Genomic DNA, 18,146 nt, shown 5'->3' on the forward strand with positions numbered 1-18,146 from the left:
ATGTCCTTTATCATGCTGTAACGGGTACAGAGATCATTAAGACTGTCTTTTCAGGAAAGTAAATTTAACATTCACATTAATTCATGACATTAATTAAATTTCTTCTTTACTGAACTATTGCACTTACTGACACTTTCAGGTGAGCTTAAGAAATTCTCAAAAAGTGAATACTTCTGTAAATCTTGTCAGATCTGTTCTCTATGACATCCCTTATGGCCCTTCTCCCAGCCCATAAACAGGTCTTTAAGCTTCTGCCCTCAAGTTTTTACCTTTAACACCACCATCTCATGTACCACCCCTTCTCTGTTCCATACCAACAGTCACGAGATCTTACCAATATCAGCTCAGGAATCTACTTTCACACTGCCCCATGCACACTGTTATGATTTCTGGGATGGTCTCTGCTCGCTTCTTTGTACAATTTATGCTTCGTACTATTGCCACGATGAGCTGGTGATATCACATCTTCAATCAAATAATGTCCCAAATCCTAAAAACTGTCATTCGTAAGGCCTCCGTTACCTTACGTACCCTTCCAGCTTTATCTTTCAGTATGCCCTCCCTGCCTACTCCACACAAGCTTGTTCACTTATTCTTTCATTCAACAAATGAGCACTACTCATGAGTCTGCTTTAGACCAGGAACCATTCTGGGTCCCATGAATATAGCTGAGAACGAGAAACAAAAAAAACTGACCTCACAGAGTTCTAGTGAGAGGATATAGACCAAAAAAAAAAAAAAAAAAAAAGTGGTGCCCACTCCGCATTCCCCAAGCACATCCTGAACACTCACGCCTCGACGCCATCACACGTCGTTCCCTTCACTTCTGTGTTCCCTGCCCTGTTCCCTTCGCTTCTGCTGTGTTCCCTGCCCTGCTGAAATGCCAACTAACTTGAAAGGTACAGCATAAATGTCTCTTCTGCAAGAAAAAGTCTTTCCTTCCTGATGCACAGCAGCTGGACTCCTTTAACACACTTTCTATCCTTTCTCTTAGCACCGTCTTCTATTACAGAGTAATCCTGTCTTATGGTGGATTGAAAGCTCCTTAAGAAAAAGAATGTTTACTAAACACTGTATTCTCTCCTCAGCATTTAATTAATGCTTTTCACAAAATGGGTGCTCAATATGTATTTGAATTAATCTAACTCTTTCCACAAAAGCTACCATGTTGCCAAAGAAGTTTTACTAAATAGCAACAAACTGAAAATAAGATTTAGGAACAATTAAAAAGAGAGAGAAACAATCTTTTTGAGTGAACTCTAGATTTCAATTTACATCTTATAGATACTTTTAAAAGATCTGTTGAATGAATAAATATACGCTCTATATTTAGAGCTTTGTGTTGTCTCAGTCTTCTAAAGCTATTATAAGTGAGATGAATTATAATAATTTAATAAAACAAATTATTTTAAAAAACTTACAGGGCTGGTTCTTCCTCTTCATCGCCGTATGACTTTAGATTATCCTGATCATACTGTGGTAATTCAGGCATCAACCTGGAAATTAGAACCTTATTTTAAATTATTTTCTATTACATTGTCCATTGTTAAATATCATGCTTAAGAGCAGAAAACCATGCAGGCAAGTTTACTTTTGTTTTCTTGCTTTTTTAACTTTGACTTTTTTTATGACTAAGTGCTAAAATTAACTATATGTACTATTTGTTTAGACCGCCACAACAATGATTCAGAATTCTTACTTGTATAGCATATGATAAACAGCAATTTGCACAGGCCGAGCTCTGAAGAGGAGTAATGGGGCCAGCGTGTTTAGCAAAGTCTGGAGATGTTCTGGCAAGTTTGTTTTCTGGCCAGCAACCAATCGTGCAGGGAGTTTGTGACTCAACAGCTGATCTTTTGGGATGTATGTTAATGTTTCACACATGGGCTTCAGCATCGCATTCTGAAAGGATGTTTCAGATGTATCTTTGCTTTCTCCTGATAACAAAAAGGAAAAAAAAATGCACATACCAAAACCAAATGAGTAATGCAGCTTGACTGATTCACAGATAATCAAATGTTATTTAAGAAAATGAAATAAAAACTTGACAAACATTAGACTAATCCTAACTAGAAACATGAACTGAATATATATTTCAGATAATCTCAACTGTTCAATAATTTCTATTATATCATCCTTAAAAAAGAGAAAGTTCATGTTATAAAGGACCTATTCATGTTATTTGAATTACTGTTACTTTAATTTGCAGTTGTCTTTCGCTACCTTGCCATTTTTCAATTCTTATCATAAACTGAGCATATATGATGCTTCTGAGATGCCTAGCTTTCTCTCTGGCTCTTTTATTATTCTGTACTGTTTTGACTTAAACATCTAAAGATTTTGTTTTGAAATTTTTGACAAGTCATTTTTAATGAATCTCACTATTATTCCCTTTTTCACTTGCCTGTAACAGTCACCAAAAGAGGTAAAAGCAAACTGTGGATGCCCTGGGAAAAAAATTCTTTCCATTCACTGATTAGATTTACAGGAAGCTTGCCAACCGCATCCAGAGTTGTAGAATCAAAAAAAGCACTGAGCTCACAGGCCAAATCACAGCTGACACAAGCAAACAGTTGAACGAGCGGAACAGAATATAATGCTTGATTCTCACTTGTTGTCTGAAGAAACAAAAATGAAATCAGTAAGCAGACTTCTACCAAAACATTGCAAATCAAGGCAATAGTCCTTTTCATTTCTCTAAATTTAAAAATAAGCCGTTGAAGTGTATAGTCTCAGAAGACATATATTTTATATAAAAATAATCTTTTCAAAATTAAATCTAGGAATTAGAATGAATCTTATATGGAAATGCTTTTTTATTTCTACAACTAAAAAAGAAAAACATCTATTACTATTTACCAAATGAAATACATTAAAGATACATTTATAATTTTCTCAGGAACCCTACTAATTGGGCATTAAGTTATTTTAAAATAATGAAATTAAGGTTCAATTAGGTCAAGTTTAAAACCTCAAACCACCAAGCTAATAGCAGGCAAAGCAGACATTCAACCTTGATTTGACTGACTTGCTGTGCTGGGGACCACAACTATTACACATCTGGTTGCTAAAAAGAACACTAATTCTCTTCGAATTTGCTTAATCTCTAATGCATCACTCTGGCAATACTGACACAGCATGTTTTAAGAATAATTTAATTAGAACCAAAAGTCCAAAAAACTTGTCATGAAAAGACAAAACTTGAAAGGGGTGTTTTGCAAATATATTGAAATGAGTTAATGAAGAGAACAGTTTAACAGCAGTTAGTAGATATGGTCACTGAATGATACTGACAGATGTTAAACCTCTATTATTTTACCATTCTGTGAAATGGGACAGTAAACACTATTAAGTGTTTAAATGTTTGCAAAGGCACCAATCACAATCACTACTTAATATGATTAGTAAACAGTTCTGGTATAGATATGCAGGAAGACCCAACAGAGGTCCTGACACATCAGGTTAATTTACCTCCAACCAGGCCAACATGGAGCACACGACGAAGTCCCACTCGCTCTCTGCCAAAGGAGACGAGCAGTATTTCAGAAACAGGGAAAGAAACCGGATTATTTCTATATTTACTCCCAGTATCTCTGGACTTACTTCTGATAGATTACTGTGATAAAGACAAAAACAAAACAAAATAAGAAAAAACATTAAAGAATTATAAACATTCAATTAGAAAATACTTTCAATCTTATATACTCATAAAAGACTGACTTAAATATCTACCATCATATTATTCTACGAAATCGTGACTATAAGATACACAATTTGGGTCCACGCTGTATATAGGGAGAGAAAACGTCATATAAAGTACTACCTACCAACTGAAAAGAAAAATATCTTCATGATCTTTCTTCCAGCATATTAGAATTTTTAATATACCATGTAATAGCTCTCCATCATCTATGCTTCTGGTTTGCAGACAAGAATTAAAAATAGCAAGATGTCCAAAACCTCCTAAAGTAAAATTCAAAATGAAAATTAAAAAAATTTAAATTGTACTGCTATGATACAAAAGAAAGGTCTACTTGGAGATGGATCAAAACTTTTCTTAAGAAGTGCTGGGGGGCGGGAGTGTTAAGGGGCGCCAACCCTCAGTCGAAAATCTGCACGTACCTTCTGACTCCCCCCAAACTCAGTCATCTCTCTGAACCCATGGGGACTTGGTTCTGGGACACCTGCCCCCACAGACACCCAAATCTGCAGATGCTTGAGTCCCTTATATTAAATGGCATAGAATAACACACAGTCAGCCCTCCACAACTGTAGATTCCCAACCATGGATCAAAAATACTCATGAGAAACCCAGGGATACAGAGAAGAAACTGTGTACTTATTGAAAAAAATATGTGTATATGTGGACTGGCGCAGTTCAAACCCGTGTTGGTCAAGGGTTAACTGTGTAATGCATTTCATCTTCCTTTGAAGGCAGAGAAAGATTGTTTTAATCTTACTGGCAAAATAGAGGAGACTCAATATAATCAGAAACAACTGATTTTCTACCAACTAAAAAGTATCTGTTAGCTAATTCTGTTCCATCACTTTGGCTGAAAGAGCAAAATTGATTGTCGAATATCAAAAACATTTGCCCTCCTTCGGGCGTCCCACCTGCCAGGTTTCTGCCCAGCTGTGTACCGTTAGTCTGTGTGAGCGGTACACAATGGTGTGACACCACAGCCCAGACTCCTGCCCCTCTTCCTCTCGGCCAGCCTGTGCGGGAGAAATCACCTGTACTCCCATTAGGCACTCCTCTATGCGGTCAGTTCAACTGCATTTCAGAACTCATTTCACAACTGCAAATCCCAACTTAATCCCATAGTCTAAGACTATAAGTGAACTCAACAGCAAAGTTTAACGCCACAAACATTTACTTTTGACATCAGCTGGTTCTTAAGAGCTAATAGTACTTCCAACCACCCAGTTCAGAAATATTACCACAGAGCGCTTTCGATTATATTTCATTTCTCTCTTTCATTTCCATCTCCTCTCTTCCACCTATACCTTGAATTAAGCTCTCTTATCTTTCATTAAAACTAGTCTAATAGCTTCCTATCTGGTCTTCTACCCCCAACCTCTCTTCTCTCACATCTATCCTTCCTACTGTTGTTAAAATAAGCTTTGTAATGCAAATGTTGATTGCCTTACTACTCTCCTACCTAATTCAGACCAACAGCTCCTTACTGCCTATAGCATATAGTCCAAACTCCTTAACTCACCAACCTATGCCTTTATGATCTGCTCCCTACCATTTCTCAAAATCCATCTTCTTGTGCATTATAACATCCTTTGTCCCTCACCTTCTACTTTAACGGCCAGCTCAACTAAATTATCTTCACTCTTTTATGCTTCTGTATAACGGGAATGAACTTCTCAAATTATGGCCATATGGAAAATTATCCTTCAACACTCAGTTAAAATAGTTCTCTTTGTGAAATCACCACTGACAACTCAAAATACAATGGAAAACTCCTTTTCTGCCACTCACGCACACTGGACATCTTTTTGTTATATCAGTTATCACATGATATAACTTTACGTACATCTGCTCTATAAAAAACACATAGCCAGCATTCAATAAGGGTTTATTAAATTAACAAACAATTGAATAGATGGCAGTGTCCAAAAAAGTTTAAAACACAACAAAGCTATTTCATCTTTTGCCTTTATATGTTTAATCACTGATTGACTAGGTTGAAATGAGGCACAGCTAAAAAAATAAAGCTACAGATGAAAAAGAAGTGATCAGAGGGTGTTTGTGGTTGCAGATCTTCCCATAAGGCCGCAGCATTTCTGTACCACAAAATGTAATGACCACTCTCCAATGACACTCATTCTACTGACTGTGAGCTTGTTAGGTAGCAAGAGTATAAACTACGAATAAATCAGCTATAATTTATCTCTGCTAGATTTGGGTTTAGATATTAAGAACACTACTTTCATCTCAAGCAATAATCAAATCAATAAAATATGTATTACTAAGAAACTAACCATTAGTACTGCAAAGGTCTTCCTTAGTCCAGGCCAGAAGGGCAGGTATACATTGAGCAATGAATTCTTTCTTGTCTTCTTTTGACAAAAATGGACAGAGACTTTGAATGGTATGCATATTACCCTCCGTTAGTGGAAAAAAACTGTTTAAAGGAAAAGTATGAATGATATTTATTCTAAATATGCAGTTATTTCAGAAAATTCCTTTTTAGACCGTTCAAAAGGACTAATAATTCCACTATACAAAATAATCGCATAAAAAAAGTAAAAGAAACTAGGAAAAGAAATGAACAATTGTTGATTCTGGATGATGAAATTGTAAATATTTTTTGCTGCTTTTTTTTTTTTACATGTTTTTATATTTAAAATGAGCATAAATCTTTTCCTCATAGATGATTTTTCTTAATTAGACAAACAATACATAGTTATGCTTTAAGAGTCAACTGATTTGATTTAAACAGTACCATTTGTATGTCCTTTCTATGAACTGATATTCCTATGTGTATGTATATAGTTAGATTATACAATGAAATCATACTGAACATATTGCTATATTATTTGTCACTTCTATACCTGAATACAAAATATTTAAGTTGTGTTACTGTCACATATACTTTGTAGATTTTTCTATGTCAGAACATATAGGTATAAATTATTCTTTCCATTTTAAAGCTACCCAATAAATGAAAAACAGAAACAATAATATTTCATACCATGGATGTTATCAAAATTTAATTATTTCCCTATAAGTGGACATTTAGGTTTTATTCCCCAAATTTTTGCTCTTAAAAATAATGATGCAGTGATGATGTCCTTGAGCAGATACTTTGCATATGTGCAAATACCTCTATAGGCTGGATTCCTAGAAGCAGAATTGCAAGATCAATTGTATTTTGGTCATTTCAAATTTCTTTCCAAAAAAGTATAATCAATTTACACTTTCACCAGAAATGTGCACACGTGACTGTTTTGCTGTACACATATGAATGTTTTAAATTCCTGGCAATATGTTAGATAAAATATGCTTCTTTCAATTTATACTTGTCATTATTAAGGCAAATTTATATTTCACACTTCATAAATGAATTACCTTTGACTATTTTATTTCATCTATGAATTTCCTGTTCAAGTCCTTGACACATTTTTCAATTTGGATTGTTTTAATGATTAACAGAAGATCACATTAATTCTTTGTTAATTTACAAGGGTTTTCTCCCATTTTGTCACTTGTCCTTTAACCTTTGTTTACTATATTTTTGTCAAACAGAAGTTTTCTTTTTTCCTTTTGAAAAATATTTAATTGTGGTAAAATATACAAAATTTATTATATTAACTATTTTTAACTGTACGGTTCAATAGTGTGACATATATTCACACTGTTGTGCAACCAATCTGCAGAACTCTTTTCACAAAACTGAAACCCTCCCCTACATATTTTTGTTTGTTCATCTGTTGATGCACGCTTAGGTTGCTAGAGTCTTCATTTTTACGGAATCAAACATCTATTATTTCTTTTATGAATTCCAGGTTTTGTGCTTTGCTTAAGAAGATCTTCCCCATGCCAGGATTATCCATCTCTTATTTTCCCCTAATACTTTTATAAATGTGCATTTTACATTTAGCTTTCATCTGGACTTTATTTTTATGTATATGTAAGTGAAGAGGTCTTGCTAATTTTTTCAAATACATATCCAATTTTTCTAATATCATTTGTTATTGGTTCTCCTGATTTGAAAGGCCACCTGTATCAAAAACCGAATTCTCATGTATGCATGGACTGGTTCCTGGACTCTATATTTTATTTTGATTCACTGATTTGTCTATTCACCAATTTCATGTATTTAGTAGGGTAAGTCCTTTTCACTTTTCTCTATCAGAAATTTCCTATTCCTAAGCATGTTTCCTTTGTTTAAGACAGTTTGTCAAGGTTTTCAAAAGAATGTTGCTAAAATTTTGACTGAGATTTCACTGAAACTATAGATTGCTATGACCATTTCTATGATTTATCTTTTCTTTTGTAATGTTTACTAGAGTTTTTAATTCTAATATTTTGTTAATTTGTATATATTTATTTTGTTGTCATAGCAAACGGAATTTTTTCCTATGTCATTTTTTACTGATTATTACTGATAAATAAGAAACTTATTGATTTGTTCATGTCAAGTATATATCCATCTCAGAAGTAATTAGTTCTAATAGTTCTTTAGTCAATTCCATTACCTTTATAATCAGAGAAAAAATTTTAAATGATGCTGAATAGCCAATATCAAGAGATAATATACTGTATGATTCCATTTATATAAACTTCCTAGTTGATATAATTACAGAGAGGGAGAGCAGATTATTGGTTGCCAGAAATGAGAAAATAGGAAGGGAGGTGGCTGTGGCTATAAAAGAGTAACACAAGGGATCCTTATGATTAAAACTGTGCTGTATCTTAAACTGCAGTGGTAGTCACACATGTGTGATCTACACAGAACACACATGTGAGTGCACATAAACCTGGTCAATATAGTGATTGTATCAATTTTCTTGGTTGTGAAATTGTACTAACGTTATGCAAAATGGTATCAATGGGGGAAAGGATATATGAAATCTCTTTTTATTTCTTACAACTGTATGTGAATCTTTATTTACTTCAACATAATAAATCTATAATGATCTCAAAATAATGTTTCGTAAATTTTCAAAAACGATTTAAAAATTGAAGTCTACTTTACAATTCTACTGTACCAGAACATATACATATCATTCCAGAATTATTCTTGGTAAATCAGTAAATTCAAGAATGTGCCTTGGTAAATTTCAGCTGAGTGTTCAGCTGAATGCTCAGCTTCTCTAGTATGATCAACTCTAGTAGATCTCTATTTTGTCCAATCATGTAATTTCTTTCTTTGTCTTAAGAATACATTTACTGCATTTGTAGACTATACTTCAGTAGGAGGATCCTTATATAAAAGGAGTAACTTTCCCCATCACTCCCATACAGCAAATAGTGATAGAAAAAGGAAGTCAGAGTGGAGAAAAAGAAAGATGTCTACCAGAAAGATTTTTGGGGAAAAGAGAAAAAGTTTATAAAATTCTAATTGTTTAAAACAAGTATAAAATTTCACAACAAAATGTTGTAAAGCTAAAATTACAAAAAAAAATGTGTCTCAAACCTAAAGCAATTGAAATTGTTTTAAAGTTTTTAATTCTCATTTCCTTTAATTTAATTTCTTCATCTCCTATACCGGTTTTGATTCATTAGAGATTGTTCATTAGTTGGTGGTTGCCAAGGTGACCAATTACAATAAATTACAAAGGAAAAACATTTTAAATAAGTATACCCTTCTTTTCTCCTATAATGCCTTTTGACTTCATCAGGTGAAACGCTTTGAGAAAGGATCAATTTAGCAATAATAAGAGACCACAGAGTGCCATGTTCCCTGGATCTAAAAAAGGAAAAAAAAAATCAATTTTGAAAGTGTATTTAAGATTTGGATTCCTGTTACAGAATTAAATAAATGCCCTTGTGAGGGTAGCAATTCACACAAGAGTTCTGCACCCAAACAACTGCCATTACTGAAAGGACTGGGAGCTTGAGCTTCCGACACCTTCACGCTGGCATTGAGCTCTCACCCCAAGGCAATCACCAAGCCTCTCCGGTCCCAGTGGGGAGAAGACCTTAAAGGTCAGGCTTGAAGTGAATGGCAGCTGCAGCTGGGAGAAGGACACAACCCAGAAGACACTTCATTGAGTAAAGTTCTGAGAGTTGAGTATGCGGAGTGGGACTGGAGAGGAAGGCCTGTCCAGCCCGGGGCCTCCGACACTGGGAAGCATACTCAAAATACTATTAGCAAGAGCAAAACTCTTAAAGAGGAAGCCGTTAAAGAGTTAAGTTCAACAAGCTTAATATCTAACTGCTGTAATCTCTACGACTGGTTTTCATATCTACTTCCTTATCTAGGGGAGAGGGTTTGTGGTTATAATATTAAGATGCACCTGTAACAACATGCAAGATAAAAGACTGAATCTGAGGGCATTGGGAGGATGGGTCGCAGATGACAAGTTAAAACAGCTTCTACAGGCAAAGTCCAAATATCTCTACAAGTAAAGTCCAAATATCTCCCCAGAAAAGTAAATCAAGTACTTAGTAACCACAAAGTATTTATCATTAAGAATTGGGGTTAATTTAGACCAACCCTTGACCTAAAAAATCAGCATGAAAAGGTTTACATTTTATAGAAACAAAGCCATAAACTAGCAACAAAGCCATAAACTAGCAATTAAATAGTCATTTAAAAAAATGGAAATTGAAAAGGATTTTTACCTGTTAAATAGCAGCTGCAAAAGGCCAGAAGGATTACCAAGTCCACATAAGTTATCATATGTAATACTCATCTTTTGAAGCATTTCACAAAATCCAGTTAGAAAAATAGGTGGATTGTCCAATTCTTCACACCATCGCAGTGAATAGAGCAGTTCTGCAACTACCAGAATGGATGACACATTACCAAGTGCACTTTGGGAACAGACCTTTCAATCACCTTCACTTCTCTGCCCCATTTCCTAACACTGCTATGTCCACTAATCTCAAAATATCTATGAACTAATTTTTAAATATGCTTTGAGATATTCAAGGTGATGAAAATTCATAACGTTTGTTTGATACAAAATACCACACTTCTCCCAAATCTTACTTAGTGGTCCCTTTTCTGGTTAGTTAACAATGTGACAGGGACCTTAATTATCAGCGATACTGAATAATCTTCCTACTATTTTTGCCTCGAATGGTAAGAAGTGCATACAGGATAAACAACTAAGATATCCAAAACCTGAAATGAGAAGTTCAAGCCAATGTGTTAAGAAACAGGAGACAGCACAGATACAGTAAACAGGGCATGGACCTCAGTGACAGACTGCTCTGTATTCAAATGACCTGTAAGCATAGTTACAATTAGGATACTACAGTCCACCTCATGGGACTACTGTGAGAAGTAAACGACCAAATATTTATTATAAAATCCGGCATATCGTAGGTTTTTAATACATAATTAGTCACAACTCTCTTTATAAAGCTATGTATGGTATGAATTTTGGACTCAGGAACTTCAGACCTGTTGTAAAATCTAATCCTATCCCTTACAAACTAAGTAATTCTAATCAAGTCAAGATAAGAAAAACAGTATTTAGCTGATAGGACTAATGAGAAGATTAAATACATAATGTTGTCAGTTTGTAATTACTAATATAATTCACAAAAATAAGTTATTACAAAAATTATTACTCTAATTTCCATGTCTGCTTTTGGACAGATTCATCTGTGAGCAAAGTATACTGCGGGCTAATCTCTTTACCCTTAGCTGAATGTGGAGCTGGCTTATCAATGGAGGTGTTCCAGCTTTCTTCCACAGGGCACATATTCTCCTCCACTAGTAACTGTGTTACAGCTGAAGGCTCACAAACAAGACTGACACAGAAATTGTGCAAATCCATTCTTTTCATATCACCTTGTACAGGTCACAGTGCTAACCAGAATTCTATACCATTTCCTAAATCCTCTTAGGTTTCAACATTTGGACCTCCACTTGCCAGGAAAAAATTATAGCCTAATGAATAGAAAGGTATAGTGGTTCAAAAATTAACTAAAAATTCAGAATTCTTAATGAGACACCAGACTCCCTTAACCATTTTATTCAGGGTTATGTGTCATAGGACCTGCTTAGATTGATGTCATGCCAGCTTGAGTAAATGATCTTAAACGAAATTCTGCTCAACAGAGAACAAGATTTTACCAAAATTTTAGTATGTTTCCATCCAATTTGCACTTTAATATTGATCACTTAGTAACCTCAAGTTTCTCAAGTTATAGGAGCTAGATTCTTGATTCTTTAAAGATTTAAATTGCAGTATAATCAGAATTATTTCCAAATTATATATTATTTTAAAGTCCACACTTATATCTGAATGCTCATTATACTTACTTATTTTCTCAAGCTCATTATTTTCTAGGACTATTTCCTTTTTCAGTGCAACCAGTATCATTTTGCTCAACAATGCTGAAGTACACAAATGGCTGGGAAGCTTCTTTGTATCTTGTTCTTTAAAATCTGTTTTGAAACACTCATAATTCAAACTCAGTCTTCCTTCTAAAAGGGGTCTATGCAACCACTGTAAAAAGAATAAATTATATACATAATCATTAGGTACTCTATTTACCACCTATATATTTAAGACGAGGAACAAAATAAAGTTATTAGTATATCTTCAACATGTTATTAAAATAACTCAAAAATGAAGTTATTACAAGTTCATCAGTAAAACCACAGAAACCTAGAAGTCCGGTTTCTACTAAAGGAAATTATCAACATGTACATTTCTTTAAGACTCCTAAGTACAAAACTAGGTCTTAGTCGCCCTGTCCCATGGCTACTGCTAGTGTCAACTGGCGTCTTGTAAACAGCAAACATACAATATACAAGCATTCAGAGGCATAAAGGCAAGGTAAGATATTCATTTCATTTACCTTTTTCTTCCCCAGAATAAAACAAAAGATGTTCATTTCATTTGCTTATTTTCCTTCAACAGAAACAAAAATATTTAAGCCTGTATGAAATCCGAACTTCAGAATGAGATATGCGCTCTCCAATTTCAAACATACCTGCATAGGAAGAGACTGTCTCATCTTTTCCCATTCACTGTCGTTTGGCATTACACTTCCAATATAAACTGACAGAAGGTAAGTGTCTTCACTCTCTAGAAGCTTATTCAGCAAATCCTCAACAGAAGACAAGAGGCCTTGAAGACTAAAAAGAATGCAAACAACTTAACTGTTGTAGTTAAGCCATCCCTTATCTGAACAGCCTGGTGCACTTAAATACCCTCTGGCAGATAACAGCTTACTTCAACAAAAAAGGCAAACAAAAATAAAGATAAATGGCCCTTCTACTCCACCTCTCTCAACACACACAAAGTCAAATTGGGGATTTAATCCAACATTTATGATTGAATTGAATGCTGCTTCTATCTCAGAATGAAGGGGACCTGACCTATTCAGATCAGATATTTCTGAAATGCAGCTACCTTATTCCATGAAAAGAACACTGTGATCAGAAAAAGATTTGACTCAACCTCAATAGCCTCTGGATGCATTCTCCTAGTTTTCACTTTCATATGTGGATTTAGGTATGAGATGTGAAATATATTTATAATTGAACATTTTAAAACCGTGGCTGTCAGACCCCCAAAACACAAACACTAAAGATCACTATGTGTGCTGGCCGTGAGAGGTTATAGTTACAATCCGCACCAGCCTAAAGCAGAGAATAGTACCACCAGCACGTCACTGACCATAAATTAGGGCTCAACCAGATATGCTATAACAAAGCATTCTTCAATTAATGAGCTTAAATGGATGATCATTAAAACAAATAACTTTCGGAAAAATCTGGATCTTCTCTTAAGAGTCCTATAGATTTCTTACATAACAAATTATTTTTCATAGGTAATCCCACTAATTGTGGAATCTTATTTAAGGATAGTGATCAAATATTAAGAGATACTGTGCAACTAAGCACAAAAATAGTTACCTTTTGATGTCCAAAGATGAAGACTGAACTTGGTTCTTCAGCCAAAGAGCAGACAAACGTAGGAAGGTACTCTGGTTATCTGAACTGCCGCTTTGATGGACCAATAAATTCACACCAGAGAGCCAAGTATTTTTCAGTTTACAGATAAGAAAGTCTAAAATCAAGATGTCAACAGTAATTTATAATCCCACTGAAGTAACTACAATCAGTACAAAATGTCTGAAGGAACTCACTGAAGGTCTCAGATTTTTAAGGTACCATTTAAAAAAGAAAACAAAAATTACAATTCAATTGTCAAAATAACTATGTCATAAATATGCAATAATACAACCTACTTCATGCCATTTAAATGTAAAAATGGTAAGATTCTTAAAGTCAGCTTTTTTCTGCTCAGAACATATTTACAAGAGAGCTGTCCTTTTAGAGATGTGAGAAATAGTATACCTTTTCTAAATAGAGCAGTACTAAAGGGTTGGGGAGGAGGGCTCTCTACCAATGGTATTTTTTAATATTCCTTTCGAAAATTTTTAACTATAAGAGAAGGAAAGATAAGACATTAACATCCTCCTTCATGAATACAGAAACTGAGGCATGAAGAAATTAGGCAGCTTGCCAGGGCTTACTGAGTGAAGGGGCTAAGATTCTACCTCATCTATCATGGCCCCTTCCAAAACTGTTTCTTTGCTGTCAAGTAAGAACTTTAGATATGATGTCCACGTACATCGATAACTTCGTTCCTAAAGCTACAGTGTTTAAGATGTGTAGTCCTTTGCTCAGAATGGTTTCAACTTTCAAACACATTATGATTCAGTTAACAAAGCCTGGTTACTTATACCAGGAAGGCCAGAGCCGGAGGTTCCCAGCAAAACATCTGAGCAGTAGGCTCTTACCTGGCAAATGTGATTTTTCTTTGCTCTGAGCACACAACTGAAAGAGAGTTAATAATAAATCTTCAGATGATGGCAGTAACAAGCATCCTTTTGCATTGAAATAGTTAAAGGCCACATCACAGATAAAAGACACTGAAGAGTCATTATTTTCAGCTTCCGACAATTCCTTTGCTTTGGATAAAGTTTCATGAAGTTTAACAATAATTCTTTCAACATACACTTCACCAATCAAGTAATCTAGAGGAAAAAATGATAAAAAATAAAAAATATTAATGGTATAATTTTGAATACCTTACTTTAACTACCACTTGAGCCTTTCCATGTGTTAAAAAAAGGTGTTTGCATATTAGAAAATCGTATCAAAAAATCGATCTGTTCTCATATAAAAACGCTCATTAAAAAAAGTTTTAAATTAAATTTAAAAATCAATGCTCTACAAAATTAGCATGAACAGCTTTGCTAAATTCAAAACCCTTTAGAATATAAAACAAAATATTAAATGTCTCTCAAGTTATGCTACAAAGATTGATAAACATTTAGGGTGCTTACGAAATTAAGATATTTGAATGAATTATGTCTAGTTATTCTCAACCAATAATATGCAAACTCAGCAGCATGCAATCTCCCCAAAAAGGGAAAGAATTATTCCCTACTGAAAAACAAAAGCCTTATTTTTGCCTACCATTTTTAACATGTTGGGATAATACCAAGCTTAGAAGAGTCCATCTTTCTGAGAAGTGAGGTTCAGAAGACACTGTAGATTCCAAGTCCTTATTGCAAAGATGATCTGCCAAGGTTACCAACTTCTCTCCGAGAATATCTCCTTTTAGCCAAGGAACTACTAAAGAATGTTTATCTGAACTGGAACATGCCTAAAACCATAAAATTAAAGCAAAGATTAGAAGCAAGATCAAAAAGTATATCTGCCTAAGATATTACTTGTATTATATATTACCTCCCTTCATGATGTGGCCCTAACACTGTCCCACACTCCTCGTCCTCAAGTTCTAGGGCTGGTATCCTCCCTGTTCCCCAGTAAGCCTTGCTACGTACACTTCCATGTTTTGCTCATGCTATCTTCCCAACCATAAATATTCCCCCTTTCTCTACTTACTAAAATCCCATCCATTCTTTGAGAATCAGTACAAATCCCACCTGCTTTATGAAGTCTTCCCATCCTCTCCAGCCCATACTCTCACAGACTCTCTCTGAATTCCTAAAGCACTTACTGGATTGTATTATCATTTATAATGTTTCATCTGTGTATGTCTTGTTTCCAATGAGATTGTGAATTCCTTGAGAGCAGAGACTATCTTATACTTCTTTGATACCTACTATCAACACTGCAGATATGTTCAATGGATAATGAATGGCTGAACTTTGAGGACAGATTTTTAAAATGCTCTACAGATATTAAATTTTTGTTAATTTTACCAAAATTAAAGAACAATTAATATTAAATAATGGTAAGTGACTTCAGTATGAACAATGGGACTTCTAATTATTTGCACGAATTCTCTGAAATAGTTACTGAGGCCAGATATCTGACAGCAACTGGTTTATTTTCATGAGGTAGAGAAGCAAGAATAAAAACTGCAAATCCACCCCCAAAAGCATGCTGATCCATGTTCCCAGAGCTTCTTTTGCTTTAGGGCTGAGAAGAAAGGAATTTGCAACTTGGTTCATTTCAAAGCAATCTGGAAAAAAAAAAATCCAAGTGTGGATTGGATAGTGCCTGAAAAACTATTTATCCTTATCGTAGGTAACCAGAGCTTTTATTTTCGACCATGCTTTTTCACTATTCTGGCTTTATGACCTTAGACTAATCTCTTCACCAACCTGGGCCTATTTCCTAATTTGAAAAATAAAGATTAACCTAGAAAAATCTATAAAGTCCTTTTCTGGATACAAAATTTAGGTTTGTTCTTAAAAAAAGTGACTTTAGGGCTCCACTCATCAAGTATGAGGTGACATAAAAACAAGAAAAAAGTTAAAATGGCTATAAAATTGGCTTTCCTAATATAGTTTATCAAATAAAGCCAATCTATTTTATAGAATCCTACAGAATCCAGAACATAAACTTCTGAATGTGTCTCGGGTTAACAAGACATGAAGTTCAACTCTTCAATGTTTTATGCTATTGACAGAGAGGATCTGACCAGTTTGAAGGAGGTGGGAAGCTAGTCAGCCGTGGAAGTGTAGGAGGCAGATACCAGACATGAACTTCCAACACTGACCACAAAGAGAACAGTCTTCCAAACACATTTCTGAACTACATGGCAGGTGTCTTTCTAATCTGGAAATAGATACATCAGTCTTCTCTTAGCAGATTTTTAATTCCGCTTACTCTGATTCTAGCTCTGTCAAGCACCTGTCTCATAATTTGGCTTTACACATATCCTGACTATAGAGAGAGAAGGCACTGGATAAGCTAATGCAAATAATGTGCCTGATAAATTATAATTCTCATTGAAAAATAGTAAATTAATATTCTGTATTAATTTTTTTTAAATAAACTATTGGGAAAAATGGGGAGTTACTGTGTAATTGGTATAGAGTTTCAGTTTTACAAGATGGAAAATTTACGGAGACTGGCTACACAATAATGTGAATATAAATAACATTACTGAACTGTACACTTAGAAATGGTTAAGAGGGTAAATTCTGTTCTGTATTTCATATCATAATTTTTAAAGAGAAAAAATAAACTTGTAAATTAAAGAGTTATCTGTGTAAAATTTAAAAATGATTCAAAAATGCTTAAAAAAGGTGGGGAGAATCTTAGGTAGCTAGTCATATAACATTGCCATGGTTGGAAGTATGGCTAGTGATATCATTTACATCTTCATTAGGAAAGAATCCTTAAGCCATTTTTATAACTTTTTCCAAAACTGTTCATGTTCCTTGATTTATTTTCATTATTCATATCACCAATTTTCTTAGTCAAGTGGCCATCAAATGAAGGCTGGAAGATACTAATTTGCCTATAAAATATTCCAGAGCAGGGCAGACTTAACTTCCTAATGCGCTCTAGCCAAAACTAGAACCACTCAGTCCATTTCTACAGAAGAAACCTGTAGCCTTAGTTTAAAAGATAATAAAATGTTTACCTTTCCCTTTGTTACCTGCTAGGGAAGAAACGGGATTTTCCAGAGCCTGTGGTTCACTCTTCCCTGATATTCCTAACCAGAAAAATTATACTACAGAGACAAACACCAAATATCTTCCCAAATCATGGGAAGCTATAATAAAGAAATTCTCTAACACAGACACCTGACTACATACCTGTATGCGAATATGACTGGGGTTTTAATTTTTCTATGCCCATAAATACGAAAAGAAAAAAAATCCCTAAGATACCTTTTCAATGACCTGAAGAATAGAATTCCATTTCAGATCCACCTGAAAGAAGAAAGAGTTAGAATCTGCTAGAAGGAACAGTAAAACATTTTACAAGCAAACAAAGTAATCACGTAACCATTACAAAACTAAAATTTTAGCTAGTCCAACTTTAAATAAGCATGGACTTAAAGAATTTATACCCTTTTATTACTACCAAGCTTTTGTCATCTTAACGTATTTACTCAACACCTACCCAGAGGTCTCACACACTTCCCAAATCATAATAAAAAATATATTGTCTTTAAATTGACATAGTCAAGAAACAACCCAAAAAACACCCCCACAGAGG

At 34.5% G+C, this 18,146-nt stretch overlaps 1 protein-coding gene across 1 annotated transcript in view; it reads right to left on the bottom strand.

Moving 5' to 3' along the window:
- The window catches only part of LTN1 (listerin E3 ubiquitin protein ligase 1), a 47,792-nt gene that overhangs the window by 10,623 nt on the left and 19,023 nt on the right, over window positions 1-18,146 (bottom strand). Inside the window, exons 11-24 of the mRNA XM_039857710.1 lie at window positions 17,816-17,857; window positions 15,138-15,327; window positions 14,456-14,692; window positions 13,566-13,719; window positions 12,638-12,782; window positions 11,961-12,147; window positions 10,307-10,466; window positions 9,324-9,428; window positions 5,995-6,137; window positions 3,828-3,963; window positions 3,472-3,616; window positions 2,405-2,618; window positions 1,700-1,937; window positions 1,422-1,496 (exon numbers count right to left, since the gene is read on the bottom strand). Coding sequence (XP_039713644.1) covers window positions 1,422-1,496; window positions 1,700-1,937; window positions 2,405-2,618; window positions 3,472-3,616; window positions 3,828-3,963; window positions 5,995-6,137; window positions 9,324-9,428; window positions 10,307-10,466; window positions 11,961-12,147; window positions 12,638-12,782; window positions 13,566-13,719; window positions 14,456-14,692; window positions 15,138-15,327; window positions 17,816-17,857 — 2,171 coding nt within the window. The remainder of the gene's footprint in view (window positions 1-1,421; window positions 1,497-1,699; window positions 1,938-2,404; window positions 2,619-3,471; window positions 3,617-3,827; window positions 3,964-5,994; window positions 6,138-9,323; window positions 9,429-10,306; window positions 10,467-11,960; window positions 12,148-12,637; window positions 12,783-13,565; window positions 13,720-14,455; window positions 14,693-15,137; window positions 15,328-17,815; window positions 17,858-18,146) is intronic.

This window comes from Pteropus medius, unplaced genomic scaffold, assembly GCF_902729225.1.
Source record: "Pteropus medius unplaced genomic scaffold, Ma_sr-lr_union100, whole genome shotgun sequence".
Lineage (NCBI taxonomy): Eukaryota > Metazoa > Chordata > Mammalia > Chiroptera > Pteropodidae > Pteropus > Pteropus medius.